The sequence below is a fragment of the Prosopis cineraria genome, unplaced genomic scaffold (assembly GCF_029017545.1).
Source record: "Prosopis cineraria cultivar Desert tree isolate PC_DT_omini unplaced genomic scaffold, ASM2901754v1 PC13, whole genome shotgun sequence".
Taxonomy (NCBI): Eukaryota; Viridiplantae; Streptophyta; class Magnoliopsida; order Fabales; family Fabaceae; genus Prosopis; species Prosopis cineraria.
The window spans coordinates 30,961,898-30,978,744 of NW_026555344.1; the positions used below are offsets into that span (position 1 = coordinate 30,961,898).

General features: G+C 30.3%; 1 protein-coding gene and 1 pseudogene across 1 annotated transcript; both read left to right on the forward strand.

Moving 5' to 3' along the window:
• The first annotated feature begins 1,063 nt into the window (after positions 1-1,063).
• LOC129291766 (cytosolic sulfotransferase 12-like) lies at positions 1,064-2,906 on the forward strand. The gene is made up of 2 exons (XM_054929294.1): positions 1,064-2,243; positions 2,535-2,906. Exon 1 carries the CDS (start codon positions 1,074-1,076, stop codon positions 2,211-2,213), a length of 1,140 nt encoding a protein of 379 aa, XP_054785269.1. The 5' UTR covers positions 1,064-1,073; the 3' UTR covers positions 2,214-2,243; positions 2,535-2,906.
• A 4,351-nt stretch (positions 2,907-7,257) lies between these two features.
• Positions 7,258-8,958, forward strand: LOC129290009 (cytochrome P450 71A9-like; annotated as a pseudogene).
• Positions 8,959-16,847: the final 7,889 nt, after the last annotated feature.

Consider the following 16,847-nt stretch of genomic DNA (forward strand, 5'->3'; position numbering starts at 1 on the left):
CTGTGTTCAGTTATTCGTTCAAGAGTTATATCATCTTTAATTTCAAGATATGTGATTTGAACTATTTCTATCGTAGCGATTCAGTGTGTGCATCAACCAACTCAAAGTTAATTAACAAATCTAACGCCCTCATTTTTCAAGAAGATGGAACCCTATGAAGAAGAAAAATGACTAATTTAGCCCTCATCAAAATCACATTGTTTTCTAATAGGATGAAATCAATAAAATATCCTTAATACACATCAAATACCAAATACTATAATTTGTGTGACGTGGGAAAACTTTGTCAACAGGTTATTAACAATAATCCTGCCCGCAAGGGGTTTATACTTTATACTAAAAAATTGAAAAGTGAGGAAGTTAATTTTATATTTTAAAAATTTAGGAAGGTGATAGGTAAGGACATATCTAAAGTTTAGAAAATTATTTATATGTGAAGGAGGCCATGTGAATCACTAGAAGATCTTTCTGTATTAAAATAATAATAATTAATCGCAGCGATTAATCTCATAGAATCTCATCAATTGATTACTCCACTAACTAAAGCCACCTCAATAAATATAAGAAGGAGCGAAAGGTAATATTAGACAAGTATAATTAAATATAAAATTTTATTTTTATCAAAGTGTCTCATATTTTGATACAATAAATTTTTTATAATTATAAATTGGGATTGAGGGAGTATTGAATGAAGGATATTTTTAAAAATTTATATTATTATATTTTGTGTTTAAAAAAAGATTATAAAATATATTTACTGAACTTTATTGGCATGTATAATTTTATTAAAAATTGTTTTATGAAAAAGGACAGATGGAGTAAAATATTTTTTATAAAAAAATAGAAGAGAGTAATAATTAACTTGAAATAAAGTTAGACAACCTAATTAATATATTAATAAAGTCATCATTGTCGGTGTCAATTGAGATTCCCATGCGGTGCACCATGATCTTTGTTGTTGCTTTCATCATTATTGGTGTAAATTAAAGCTTAATTATAATTGGAGTGCATTGTAACTTGTCTTACACGATACTACTTAATTTAAAATACCATCTCTCCGGCTCTCCTTTACCATGGATTTTGCCCTTGTAGAGGGGATCGCATATAAACCTCTTCATCATTGCACAAGTGTTCTCACACTAAACTTTCCCAGCCACCATACAAACACACATATGGCGGCAAAAAATTCTGAACCCTCCGATACTCCCAAGTACCTTCAGAAAGTTGAATTAACCCAAGAAAACAAGGACCTCATTGCCAACTTACCTAGCGATACATTTTGGAGACCAATTACCATCCATCAATATGACGGTTTCTGGCACACCACAAAACAGTTGCAAGGAATCCTCAATAGCCAAAAACACTTCAACGCTCATGACTCTGACATTCTTCTTGTCACCTTACCAAAATCTGGCACCACTTGGCTCAAAGCCCTAACCTATGCGATGATCAATCGCATGATTCATTACCCAAATCCAAATCTTGATAAGAACCAATCTTACCCTCACCCTCTCGTCACTGCTAACCCTCATGATCTTGTACCCTTTTTAGAGATCAATATCTACATCCATGAAAACATCCCTGATCTGAGATCGTTCCCATCACCAAGGCTCTTTGCAAGCCATATGTCATACATTTCTTTGCCAGAATCTGTGAAGCTATCAAAGTGTAAAATCGTGTACTTGTGTAGAAATCCTAAGGATATGTTCACATCGATGTGGCACTTCATCAGAAAGTTAGTGCCACAAGCCCAAGAGCCCACTAACTGGTCAGTTGAGGAATCATTTGAGAGATTTTGCGAAGGAAGGAATCCTTCTGGCCCATTTTGGGATCACATTTTGGGATACTACAAGCAGAGTTTGGAGAGGCCATATAAAGTAATGTTTTTGACGTATGAGGAATTGAAGAGCGAGCCAACAAGGGTTTTGAAGGACTTAGCTGAATTTATGGGGCATGGATTTACTAAGGAGGAAGAGAGTGGTAATGTTATTAATGATATACTAAAGCTTTGTAGTTTTGAGAATTTGAGCAACTTGGAAGTGAATAAGACTGGAAAATTGTTGACTGGGGAAGAGAACAACATCTACTTTAGGCGTGGAGATGTTGGGGAAGGGGAGAATTTTCTCACCTCTGACATGATTGAAAAACTAAATGTTATTACTCAAGAGAAGCTGGGGAAACATGGGTTGAACTTTCAGATCCACAAATCTTGATTGAGAACCCACTCGACCAAAAATAATGAGGTATGCGAAAAACTTTAATTTAAAAGTGCAGTTTCTATCACTTTTTTACATCTAAGTATTGGGGTAAGAGATTTTTTAGTTTTTTCATCTATATAAGTTTTTTTTTAAAACTCTATTCTAGTTTATTTCATTCTTCCTGTTAAGCTGTTAAAATACACATTTTATAACTAGTATTTAAAATATGTTAGTCAGATCAATAATTTTAAAAACATACATGTATATGCAAAGTTGTATAGCTTTTCTTTTATCCACGGTCTCTCTTGACCTAATTTTTTTCATTTCATGATGCAGGTGAATACTTGAATTTCTTATCGATTATCAATGTTTTCTGCAATAAATGACTGTAGTATACCTGCAGAGCATGTATGTTTCTGAACTTTGAAGTCTTAGCTGACTTCATATCTTAATTAAGCATATCTTCAGGAAGGAATATTCTTCACGAGGTGCCAAACTGAACATGAAGAAGAAGCATAGCGATAGCATTTGATAATTGGTTATTCTCTGATAGTGACGTATAAGAGCTATATGTTTGAAAGATGAAGTGTTGTGAAGTTCCAAGTGTGAGAATCCTATTGTGAAGCTTTTCTTCGAACGTTGAGATAGATGCATGTCTCTGTTTACTTGTTAAATTATTACAATGAATATTATTCCCTTTGATCCTTATCAATGGATGTTACAACATGAAGTAGATTTGTTAAACTTAAATTCTAATTCAACTTTGCATCAACTCATGGAGGAAAGCATTCCTAGGGGAGGTTGTAAAATCATTCTCAATGCCAAATGCAGGGAGGACACTCACTGGACTCCCCAAGAAGAAGATGAACTCCGGTTTGACGTGGATGGATTTGTTAATCCAGCAGGACATCTGGCCGGTGGAGATGTTAAGGAATTGGCATAAAGATTGGCTACTTGGCTTCAAACAAAATCTTGGTGAATTAAACCCAACTGCTATTGAATTGGCTGTGGTGCACAATGCATTGAAAATTATCCAAGAGAGGAATTTGCCAAAAAGTGACTATTTTTATTGATTCATTGAATGCACTCAATCTGATGATTCATGAAGGATACTCTTATCATCAGTTGGAGGCTGTTATACAGGAGATGAGACAAATTTGGATTGATTTACCCAATATACATTGCTCATATGTATCGTGAGGGTATTAAGTGTGTGAACCAACATGCTAGGAATGCGAGTGGAGGAGGTTTTGATATTCAGATTGTCCCCACTATGTCAGTGGATTGTTTTAAGGGAGAATGACAAGTAAGGACCTAATAAGAACAATAATGTCAAATTAAGAAAACATGACTTTCCCAAATTTTGAGTACTCCTTCTACCATGTTTCAATATTAAAATTCTTAATTTAACATTAATGTTTTTACAAAATCTTTACTTGTCATTCTCCCTTGTTTTAATGTTTTTTCTAGATGAACGCCCGACCACTTTTGTGGTGAGCTAGTGTTTGTATTTTGAATCTTTAAATTTTTGGGCTTGCTAGGACTATTATTCAAAAACAAAGGGAAAAAAAAAACAGAAATTATAATGATCCTAAATTTTAGATTAGTTTTATAGCAAGTGGGAAGAAGTAAATTATTGGAATTTCTCTAGCAATTTTCTTGAAGGTTCAAAGTCCAAATCCTATTAAGTAAAAGTTCGGTTTTATTTTTGTCTTGAATTATAAGAAAATTTTGTGTCCTTTCTTATAATTTTCCTTGTGTCGTTTCTGGTAATTTTTCCTTGTGCTCTTTCATGTAATTTTCCAAATTTTCTTTAATTAGATTTTTATCTTCCACTGTGCGAAAAAACAGAGAGCATTTTTGACTTTTTTTTTTTTCTTCTCCACCGACAGTGGCTCCTCTCAGTGAATAGGAGAGTGAGAATCTAATAGTAGCCTCTACTCCTTCTTCGATCTGCCCTCTCCGTCTTCTTGCTCCTCCAGTGAAACCGATTTGGATGACTGTAGCGTTCTTCCTCGTTCCTGCTCTGGTTAGTCTTTGGTCCATGTGAGAGCAAGAGAAATTTGTGATCAAAAGCTCTGAACTCCCGATCCAGTCACCTCTGTTCTCCGCCATTTAACTTGCCGTCGGTGAGAGCAGGAACTTTGCTCGCCGCTGCTGTAGCGTCCGTCGAGAACCACTACGTGGGGGTTGCAAATTGCGAGTCCATTCCTCCCCTGTTCAACTGTGAGCTTCAGTTTCTTCTTCCTTGCAAGCATAGTCAACTCTCCTTCCAACTTCAGTCATTGTTGATCTGAGTAGCATCTCTTTCTTCTTGGTGATAGTCGTCGATGTGGACTGAGGGAATTTTAAACTCTGTTCTTTACTGTTCAACTGATTAGGTGAGCTATAATTTTTCTCCCTTCCTCTTTTTCATTTTGCACGTGTATTATAAGATGTTGGCTAGAAATGAAGCCTTGATCTTCCTGTGCTGAGGCTGTTAGGAGAATAAGAGGGAGTATGGGAAATTTAATCAAACTAAACCTTGAGGATTTGTATAAGTATTTGGTTATTGTAAGAGGAAATAGGTTCAAATGACATTTTTTTTTTCAAAACATATATTGGGAGCTGTTGGAATGAAATTGAAGGAAAAATAGGTTGGAATCGTAGATTTAGGATTAATGTTTTTGAGGTTGATGAAATGCCTATTAGGAGAACTTGTCATATGATGACAAGATACATGTGATAATTATGTTGTTGTTAATTAAATAGTTATTAGTAGATAATTTGCTTTAATGAAAAATGGGAGTTGATTAGTATATAGGACAACCTTTGTAAAGAATGCTTGACGAATGTTTAAAAAAGAAAATTTTGGTCTTTATGTGGCAAAAAAAAAATGATAGGTATGTCATCATTGATTAAATAATCCTGTAAGGCTTATGTATTTTGCAATAAAAGTTAAAATAGAAATTTGAGATTTTTGGGAGAGACATTTGAGTTGGTGATTTAAGAATTAAATTGCTATTTATATATTATGTTTGATGCAATGTTGATAAAGATAAAAGTAAAGGTTTTGTTTCTTTATTTTCTGTGTTGTTTGGGATTAAAGATTTTTGAATGGTAAAGTATATTTGAGAAAATAACAATGATATTATTTGAATATTAGGAATTTAAAGACAAAGCATTTTCACATAGGAGACTAGTTTGGAAGTAAATTATACACTTGGGAACTATACAGGTAAGTGGATACCGTCCCAACTGATGTCTAATAAAATTTTTTACTGAAATATTATATTTTATATAAATCCTTTTTACAGCAACAATATGATTATTAGATATTTTGTTGATTAAAGTACTTTATTTTTTAAAGTTATCTTTATCATATTTGATAATTTTATTTTATCAGTAAATACGAGTTTGGATTTTAATTATTGGATTTTCATTCTAGAAATTATTGAATTGCTACAAAAAAATGATTCATACGAGTTCGACATTGGAAATGAAAAATTTATTTGATAGTGATTATATTCTCGCATGTTTGAAATTGGTTTGAAAGTGAATTTCAAGGGGACTTTATACAGAACACTGGTTGCTAACGGTAGTTCTGTTAGCCCTTGGCGCGCCATGGTACACCTCGTTAGCAGGGTGCTTATAGGAGGTACTAGCTCCGTACGATGGCCAACGCACGTGGAACGGAGGAATAGTTATTTGTGAGCATTGTACTCACGTTTGATTTCGTGGTTTTGAGTCGCGTTTGGTTAGCATTACCCTCGTGGACTGTGTGTGTCCACATTTGTTTCATAACTTCGGCTGCATTTGGTTACTTACCCTCATGGACTATGTTCCACGTTTGTTTTCGTGGCAAGAGCCGCATTTGGTTATTTGCCCTCGTGGACTATGTGTCCACATTTGTTAATTGTTCTGATAAGTCCCTATTATATGAATTTAATTATTTGGTAACTTTACATCCCATTGGTTTTAAATAGTAAATTATTTATAATTATTGATTTTGTTATTTGCTTCCTTGCAATCAAATGATAATATTATTTATTATGAGATCTTAATGGTTCGAGATTTTATTTACAATTTTATAGAATCGTTTTATTTTGAAGTTTATTAAATTTTATAAAGATCATTGTCTCTTTACTTACATAATTATTTTTTTTTATGTTCAATGATTTATTGTTGGGACGTTATTCATTAGAAAATTATTTTGGTCTCAAATACCCTAGTTGATGCCGATCCCCCGTTGCTCCATTAGAACTCATAGATGTGTTGGGTAAAGAACTGATCAAAATTTTCCTTTTTATGTAACTATTAATGCTTATGTATTTTATTTTAGAGGGATCTAGTTAGGTGCTCCACATATGCTACATCCAGGGCTTCTATTTTGGTATATATGCTGTTTGTTCATTAGAAGAGCTAAGCTCCTAATTGACATGGTATCCTGTGAATATTTTTGTATTGTAGAGTTTTGGATGATCCTATTTACAAGTAAGGTTTTTGTCGATATTTTTACAAAATTCTTTTAAAACTTTATTTTAATGACCAATATAAAAAAATGTTAAAATTTCAATATAAATTTGATTACATTTTAGAAATAAAATGAGTTTAAGGTTAGAGGCTTGCGGAGATGTGTTATGTGATTCACATCCCATGCCGATTACCCTCTATTTTTGGGGCGTGACAGGGCGATTACTAAAAGGCCCATAAAATTTAGGTAATTAAAAGGAAAAATTTCATATAGGTCTCGTAGAATTAATTTATTCACAAACTAGTCCTGTGAAATTTAGAAACCATAACTATGTCCCTTGAGATTTGAGTATAATTTGAAATTTGAAGAAAAAGACAATAATGTCTCTATTAAACATATATCAATTAAATAATTTACAACTATTTCATCAGTAATTTACATCTATAACTTTAACGTTTTATAATTGTAATTTCATATATGCAATAATGAAGTAATTATAAACAATTAATGTTAAACTTTGTTAGTAATACATGATTGTTTAACTATTAGATATATGAAGTTATAGTTGTAAAATGAGAGTATATTTCGTGGAGTATATTTCGTGGGATGGTGAATGAGATGATGGCGTTGTGGGCGCCTCTTCATTCAGATTATTTTCATTTCACAGGGTGGATTGATAGACTCACAGGATTGAGTGGTCGTCTTGAGAGGATTTTCAAGGACATGGATGCATTTTACCAACAAGTGATCGATGAACACCTTCGTCCTCAATTGCCTAATTAAACCACAAGAAGAAGATATAGTTGATGTCTTCCTTCGCCTCAAGAATCAGCCATGGTTTTCCATTCACCTCACTTTTGATCACCTTAAGTCTTTACTTATGGTATATATATAATTCTTAACTTCTCTTCTCTGTTTTTTTTTTTTGAAAAATCGTTTAGATCCTCATTGCATCTCTCAATATAATTCGGTGAAATTAAATGAGCTCTATATATAACCAAAATTGGAGAGTAGGCAATAAAGCAAGAATTTAATGTTAGTCATTTTGATTCCACTTTGTTATAAAATAAAATGAAGAGTTAAGTTTTATTTTTGCCCCTAAAACTATTTTCACATGAGTATATAGTTTCTTAAACTATTTATCATAACAATATTGCCCCTAATATTAAGTGGCCAAATATTGATGATTAATTTTATTGACTCAAAATAAGTGTGACTCAAATAATAGTAATCTTACCCTTGAAGTAATTTAAATCATAACAATGTTTTCCTTAAAATAATTAAATTGTGGCAATGTTACCGCTTAATATTAAGTTTGAGTCAATATAGTTAATTATTAATGTTTGACCATTTAATATCAGGGGCGATATTATTATGATTTAATTACTTTAAATGCTGTGAAAAAAAAATTCTAGACACTAGCTGCTCTTACAAACATAATTCAAAAGCAAAAATAAACAATAACCCTAAAATGATAGTGGGTTTAAAATAAAGATATTTTTCTTTGACAAAACGAAAGTGGGTTTAAAATTGACACATGTATATATGTATATATGCAGGACATGCTTGCAGCAGGAACGAATGCAGCAGCAGAAGTAATACTTTGGGCTATGACCCAGCTAATGAAGAATCCAAGAGTGATGCAAAAAGTACAAGAGAAGGTTAGAAATCTGTACGGTCAGAAAGATTTCATAGAAGAAGGGGACGTTAAAAAACTCACTTATCTAAAAGCTATTGTAAAGGAAACACTAAGATTACACCCACCAGCACCATTACTTGCACCAAGAGAAACAACTAAAAGTTGCATTTGCATCATATAAGGGTTTGAAATCCCAGCCAAGACAACAGTGTACGTGAATGCATGGGCTATTCACAAAGATCCTGAGGCTTGGGACGACACAGAAGTGTTCTATCCTGAGAGATTCTTGGACAATGTCATAGATTTTAAGGGACAAGATATGGAGTTAATTCCATTTGGAGCAGGTCGAAGAATATGCCCAGGCTAAAAAACTCGCTAATAATCTTGTTTGTTCATATGACTGGGAAATGCCAGAAGGATCTAAAGGGGAAGATATAGGCTTTGAGGTAGTAAATGGACTTGCTTACTCACAAGAAAAATCATCTTTGCCTTGTTGCCAAGAACCCGCGCCCATTTGTTAAGCTTCAAAAGCTAGTCGTATGATTATGTAATCTCCATTAGTGGAGATGAGGATTATTTCTACCTTTACCAGAATATTATTGACTGTTAAAATTAAAGAAGGGTTAACCAATGATATCAAGCAACTTTTAATGTTGTACTTAACACTATACTTTTCAAACATAAGCTTTAAAAGCTAGTTGTATAATTATGTAATCTTAAAATAATACTACGTTTCACACATGATCATGATTACTTCAAGCTTAAAGGCTGGCCTGATGAGCTTGACCTTAATTGATAGTTCTACACATGGGAATACTTTGGAGGGCTTTTGTGCAATCCTCCCTCTTAAGAAAGTCTCTCTTATAATCTATTGTGGACTTGACGTGTTTTGTGCTAGGATGGGTCTAAAAATGGGACCAAAATTCGTGAATTGTGACTTTGTGCGGGGGAATATTCGGGCCAGCATGAGAGGGGTAGATAATTGGGGCCCAATTTGAGTTGTGTCCGGCATCGGAAACGATTGAGGCCATGCGTCCGGTGCCATATGTACTTTCGAAGGCGGAGGATATAGTAATTGATAGTCTATAATATAAACTACTTGATGCCGTATTAATTAAAATTTAAATTTTTAACTGGTATGTAAGATTAGGTCCCCTTGGTAAAAAGGAATGGAATAGAATGAATTAAAAAAGTTAAGACAAAAATAAATTAAATTATTTTTTTTCTATATTAAACATGATAAAATTCATTAATATATATTATAAATATGAGAATCATCACACCTTTCAAAAATTTTATAAATCACGATTTCCAATTCTATAAACTAAATTACCCATCTCCCTTATGAATATGCTCACATCCCCACTTTGATCATCTTATTTTTACCTTTATTTTTTTATTTCATTCTATTTCATTTTATTTTAGTAAGCAAACATGATCTCAATTAAAAATACCTTATATAAGGATGAAGGGAATACTCTTTCCATTCTCTACTATAAGCCACATTTAATTAATTCACCGTAATCAAGAAAAGTGTTAGATTTCTTATATTAATTATACTTAAAGATAGTATATTTTATCAAAATAGCTTAAATCATTTGATTAGATACTTTCTTATTTTATATATTTATAATCTATCTTCTAATCTTTAAATGTGGCTCTTCTTTTATATTCTAATAAAGAAGTGTACTAAGTCGTTAACCTTGTCTAAAAAGAGAATAAATTTCTAATTTCACCCTTATTTAAATGAATAAATTTTAATATTGAATTACATTGTCTCTCATGATTAAGAAGTCTAAATAGAGCTAATATTTAAAAAATATACTCCCTCCAATTTCATTCATAATACACGTTCTAAAAGGTCTATTTGGTTCTATTTATAAATCATGGTGTGACTTTTTAGATAATATTTAAAATGTATTTTTAAAATTATCCTTCATGAGAAAGGAAAAATAACATGACATCACTTTTTAAATTTGTTACATAATGATATATTTAAAATTTTATATTTTTTTATTTTTTTATATTGATATCAATAAAATTAATAAAAATATTCATAAAGAGAATTGAAAAAGTAATTAATATCCTACGAGATATCTTATATTATTAAGAATTAAAGACTCGTTTCAGATTGAGCTTCGCGGTAAGGTTAGGAGGGAGTAAATATGCATATATGAAAAGGACAAAAGAAACAGAAATCAAGACAAGGAAAACCAAAATTAAGAGCATCCTTATCAACACAACCTGGCGCTACAATAATGGCTATAGAGCTACTACAGTAGTAGCCTATGTGAAAGCTCTTCCTGAGTTGGCTCCAGAGACTCATTAATGACGCGACTGACCCTTCTCCATGTCGATGAAGCAACCATCCCTAGGTCAACATGTGTTTATAATAATTACTTACATTTTTTATTTTTATTAATTTTTTATATAATTTTATAACTCTAATAATCATTAAAAAACAAATTACATATAATTAAATAATATATAAGAAAAAAATTGTAAATTTTTATTAGTCATTAAAATATAGAAGATGCTTTCTTCATCTCAAACTATGAGACAATTTGATATAAAATTACAGATACTAATAAAATTTAATAATAATACTTTACAAACTTATTTTTCAAAAAAAAACTAAAACTTTCAAAAATATTTGAGAAAATGATAATAAAATTTAGATAAATGATATTTTAGTTCCTCAAAATATTATAATTTTTCTGAAGTCTTTATGAACTTTTCTATCATTAAAAAATTAATATAAATGATCAAATTACCTTTAATTTAAATTTATGAATCGTTGTTGAATTCTTACAATTTAAAAAAAAAAAGTTGTGAGTCTTAGAATAAAACTTATAAATAGTAATTAATATTTACAACATTTGAAAAATATCAGGATTTCAAATACGAACTTATAAATTGTTGTTGTATTCTTATGATTTTAAGAAGAAAAAAGTTGTGAATTTTATAATAAAACTTGTAAATAGCAATTGATATTTGAATTAAAGGCAATTTGATTATTTATATTAATTTCTTAGTAATAGAAAAGTTTTTCAAGACTTCAAGGGAATTATAGCATTTTGAGGGATCAAAATGTCATCTACATAATTCAAAGAAATTTTATTATCATTTTTTTAAAATATTTCTACATACTTAATCATTATTCCCTTCCTTTCTATGTATAAGAAAAACTAATACTTGTTACTTTTTTATAAGCAAAATCACATATCTCAATAAATATTTATTACAATTCTTTTAAACTACCCCTCATGAACTCATAATTTTCATTTATGAGAAACAATTATTTTGATTAAATAAAAAAGTATTTTAGTTTAATTTTTTTATTTTCAAATATAATTATTATAGTTAACTGATTTTTTTTAAATTTTATGATATAATTATTTTCTCTTATATATAAAAATGAAAGGAGAACTCTACAATATCATATCATATTATCTTACATGTGATTCTCCCTTATTTAAAATATCTCTCCGTTCTCAAATATAAAAAAATTTCAATCAAATCAACTCTTTTTATAAGAAAATTAGTTAATCCTAACAATTACTCCCTCCAGTCCTTTGTAAAAGTCATTTTTAACAAACTCATCAAAACTAAAGTGAGTTCAATTAGACTAATAAAATTATCTTAAAAATAAATCAGTTTTCAAATATGGCTCTAAATTTTAAGAAAGAGTTTTTTGATATGGGAAAGAGTTTTTTTTTAGGAATTTAAATAGGATAAATGTGCAAATTTAATCATTAATTATTTTTTAAATAGCATCTAGTAATAGATACTATGAAATGATGTAAAATAAATTATGAACTAACCAAATGTAGCATAAAGTGCCTCCAATTAATTTTGATCAAACAACAATTTATTTTTATATTTAAGGGACCCATTTTTCTCATGGCGTGTGTGTGTGTGTGTGTGTATATATATATATATAATTCTTCATATCCCATGTTTCTCTGTTTTTTTTTAAATGCATCTTATAGTTCCTCATTGAATGTCTCAATAATTTGGCGACATGTGATGAAAAGCTTAGCAAAATCGTAATAGTTTTGCCCAAAAAACAATCGTAATGTGTGTTCTTTTGCATCTTAATTAAGCCGTTGACCCCATTATTCAATTCTGAGAAATGTTCCCGAATGATGACGTGGTAATAATTTAATTGGGTAGATGAAATTTTAAAAATTATTGGAATATCTCCCCTCATATTTTATCCAGACTTCCATAAAATCGACTAAAAATGTTAGACATATGGACAATAGCTAATAATTTTTCTTTTTTTTTTAGAAAAATGTTTTATAACATTATATACATACACACGCTCACTAAAAAAACACTGTTTTTTGAAGGAAGGTTTAGTGCAAAGTAAAGAACCAAACAGTTGGAAAAATAAAAAAGGCAATTTTGATAGCTAGGGCCAGCTAACCAAGGTTGGGATTTTTGTTGGCCATTGGCCTATGATATCAAGCTACTTTTAATGCTGTACTTAACAATGTGCTCCCTCTGTTATCAAAAATAAGTAAATTTTAAGAAAAATATTACTTTTAATTCTTGTATTTTGCTTAATTTTTTGTTTAGCTTTCTATACTTTTTTTTGTTTCAAGTCCCCACACTTTATTCTGTCTATAATGTCAATTCCTACATTTTTATATAGACGTTGACATAGTACAAACGATGTTAACAATGTTGATATGTCAATTAACATTATTAATTTTGTTCTTAAGTGTCAAATTGATGTTAATATGGATTTTTTAATGAGAAAAAAAGCCTACATTAGATTAAATAAAAAAGTCTGACCTAGACTCTTAAATGATCAACAAAAGGTTTTTTGAAAAAAAAAAAATATTTCATCTGATGTGGACTTTTTTATTTCTTATTTAAAAATCCATATCAACATTAATTTGACACGTGAGCACAAAATTATTGGTGTTAATTGATATATCAGCATTATTAATTCTGTTTGTGTCACGCCAACATCTTTTTGAAAATGTAAGTGCTAATGTTGCAAATGGAAAAAAGTGCACGGATTGTGAATATTGAAAAAAAAATGTAGGAATCTGTATCAAAATATAAGCAAAGTACAAGGATTAAAACCAGTGTTTTTCCTAAATTTTAATCAACTCACACAATTTAAGAAAATTTGCTAAACCTAATAATTTTGTCCGAAGATGAAAATTGTGAACTAACTAAAATGGAGTACTTGTGATTAATCCTTTTTTTTTTCAAATTTAATGATATTAGTATGCGTCTAATTGTTAAGCTTTAAAAGCTTGTTGTATAATTATGTAATCTCAAATAAATACTATGTTTCACCCATAATCATGATTATTTTGGTTGTGTATTTTTCTTGTTTGCAACTTTAAATTGAATGAACCATATGCGAGGTTTTGTCTCTTGTTGCTGCAAGAACCAGGGGGTGGATTGGGGTTAGATCGATCGAGTGTAACATTCTACATCATTAAAAATTATTTTAGACTTAAGGTAATTATAACTACTGAGAATTTGGAGTATCTTGATGATTGGTAAGAAATTGTTTTATTCTAATTATATGCAAATCGTCTAATCTATTTTGAAGGTACCAAAACGGAGTATAAGATACTGACCAATTGACCATGCTTGTAAAGGTATAGTTCAACTCTGGTCAAAAGACTTTCACATATATGTGTGATGAAGGAGATTAATCTCTCTCACACACACATATATAGACACAAGGGTGAAATAAGGGAATGAATCAAAATGAATAAAACTCCCTATCTTTGCAGAGAGCATAGTGTAAGGTCTGAACCAAACTCAAATAACAATATTCCAAGAAATGAATTCTAAAGTTAACTTCGAAAAATTTTGGATTGTTCTATTGAATTGAAAAACATGAATAAATAAAACCTATTTTACTCTTATCATGCAAAGACTCTATTTTTTTTTTTTTAATACAAGGCCACGGAGGAACCATGCAAGGAAGACTAAAGTCTAGTCATGTTTAAAGCCAAGAGGCTTATACAATCAAGGGGCTAGTTGTCAAAGATGAAAATATTAAAATCACTGTAGGATGTTTTGTGGGTAAGAAGATCAACGCATTTGTTTGCTTCGCTGTAGACATGGTCAAGGTTTACTTCCCAGTCTCTCATGGTGAGCTCTCTAATGTTCTTGATAATCACATAAAATGGATATGTATCACAGCAGCTATTGTTAATGAGCGATAAGGCTTCCAAAGAGTCAAAGTAGACATTAATTTTGACAAGATTCTCATTCCAACAAAGATTGAGTCCTTCTAAAATTTCTAGGAGTTTAGCTACTGTGTTTGGATAGCAATCAAGATTTTTAGAGAAACCCTTAATTCAATTTCCTTTGTTGTCTCTAATAATGCCTTCACAGGCAACAGCACTATTAATAGTAACAGAGCCATCAACATCAAGTCTGACCCAACCAGGTTCAGGAGGATTTCATTTAGCTTCATATATGTCATTATTCTTGCTTAATTGATTGATTTTGGATTGTAACTTTGGGTCATTCACAATCTGCTGCATGCTAGAAAAGGCAATGTCACTTTCTAGAAATTTATCTTCAGAGTAGATCTTCCTGCATCTGGCTTTTCATATATTCCAACATGTTTGGGCAAAAAGTCTCTACCAGGGGATTCTTCTTATAATCCAACTACCTGCTTCATTCTTAGCATTCTAGCTTATCCATATGCAAAGACTCTATTAAAGTCAGTCCACCTAGATCCACCAGCCACTTCTCATCCTCGCCACAATCATATCTACGACCCACCCAAATTCTTGAGGATTTTCTAATGTTTTAAAAATTAAACCGGATGTGAAACTAGGAATGTTAGTGGGTCTTAGTTTTTATAATTTAACCAGGTAAACTTCCAATTGAAGTGATAATATAATAATTAAATAAAAAATTATATTACGTGCATGTTTTATATATATATATATAGAAGAAATAACTAAACCCACCATATATTTAATTCTTAATAAAAGAACACAACATGAACATAAATCAATAATATTATAAATTATAATTTTATAACTTGTTGAATATAGGTGAATTTTTGTTAAATTAGGTATGAATAAGTTTAATTAGTACTATCTGTAGTGACACTTATAGCTATCAACATCTTTCTAGGAAAATGGTCTAAAATCATGTTCTATACATGTAAAAGGTTCAAAATTGAAGATGACTTTTAGTAAGGCCTGATTTTTAAATTTTTATTATTTTTTTAAAAAAATTTGCCCATTTTGTATATCATGCTTAGACTTGTCCTTTTTTTTTTAACTGCCTCTACTTTTATTAGTGGGTGCCTTTGAACCGATAGAAAAAGTCTTATGTAAAAGACAAATTCTATACTAGTGTAACTCAATGGCAACCTGATTCAATTATAAAATTGGTCCAATCCAACCAATCTAATCGTCTAGTTTGGTCTAATTCTTACAATATTGTGATTGTCAATACATTCATATCTGAGTAAAATACTCTCACTATCCTTCTATTTTACTTTAATTACACATATCTATCCTCTGTTTTGAAAATATACAATTTAGTCTAATTCATTAACTCCATTCAGAATATTCTAAAAAGATTTTTAAAACTTATTTTTAAATTAAAATTTATATTACAACAAATTTTATTTACGAATTTACCCTTGACCTTAATAAATCCTAAATTATATTTTTTTAATAGTTGCATGATTTCATTGTAAAAAACATGTTTACTAATTTTAAGTCTTAAATTTAAATTATTTAGACAATCTCTTGAACTTATATCATTTTATGTTATGTGATGAATAAAAAATATGTTTGAAATATGTTTTTAACAATTTTAAAAATATAAATAAATAATTTTCAATAAATTTGACAAAAATTAAAATTATAAAATTTTATAATATGATAAAATTTTATAATTAAATAAAATTTTAAAATGTCTTTATTATATTTTTAGTCTTACAAAAAAATTATTTGGTAAATATAGAATTTTAGATAATTCTTATATTAAAGAAGGATATTTTGGTTAAATTAAAAGTTTAAAAGTCAAACTTAATATTGTCCCAAAAAAAAGCCAAACTTAATAGTCACCAAACCATTAGATTGATGGAAATTGAATCTCAAATATATAAACATAAGTTTATGTAACATTTGTTTTAATTTTAAGGGAGGTTTATAAGAATTTTTAAAATAGAAAAAAATTTGTATAATTAAAATATAATAGAAGAGTGGTTAGTTAGTGTCACACTCGAAAAAATGCGACGCGGACGGCGCGCGAGCGGAAGTCCTCGCCTTCACGGCAGGAATCGAATCGAATGAGGAGTCGCCACCAAGATTTTGAGGGAAATCTTGGGAAACCGATTAATGGAGGATAAGGGTGATCTGCGTAATCAAAGAATAGGTTCGGGAGTCGATTGAGTGTGGGGAAGGTGTTAGGCACCCCACAACACCCGTTTGTTAGAACGGTTACCTGAAGTTTGCTGTGCTTTATTAATATGGTTTTATAATTATTTTAATTATTCCTTTTATATTCATATGTTTGATAAAAATGATAAGAATTAGATGAG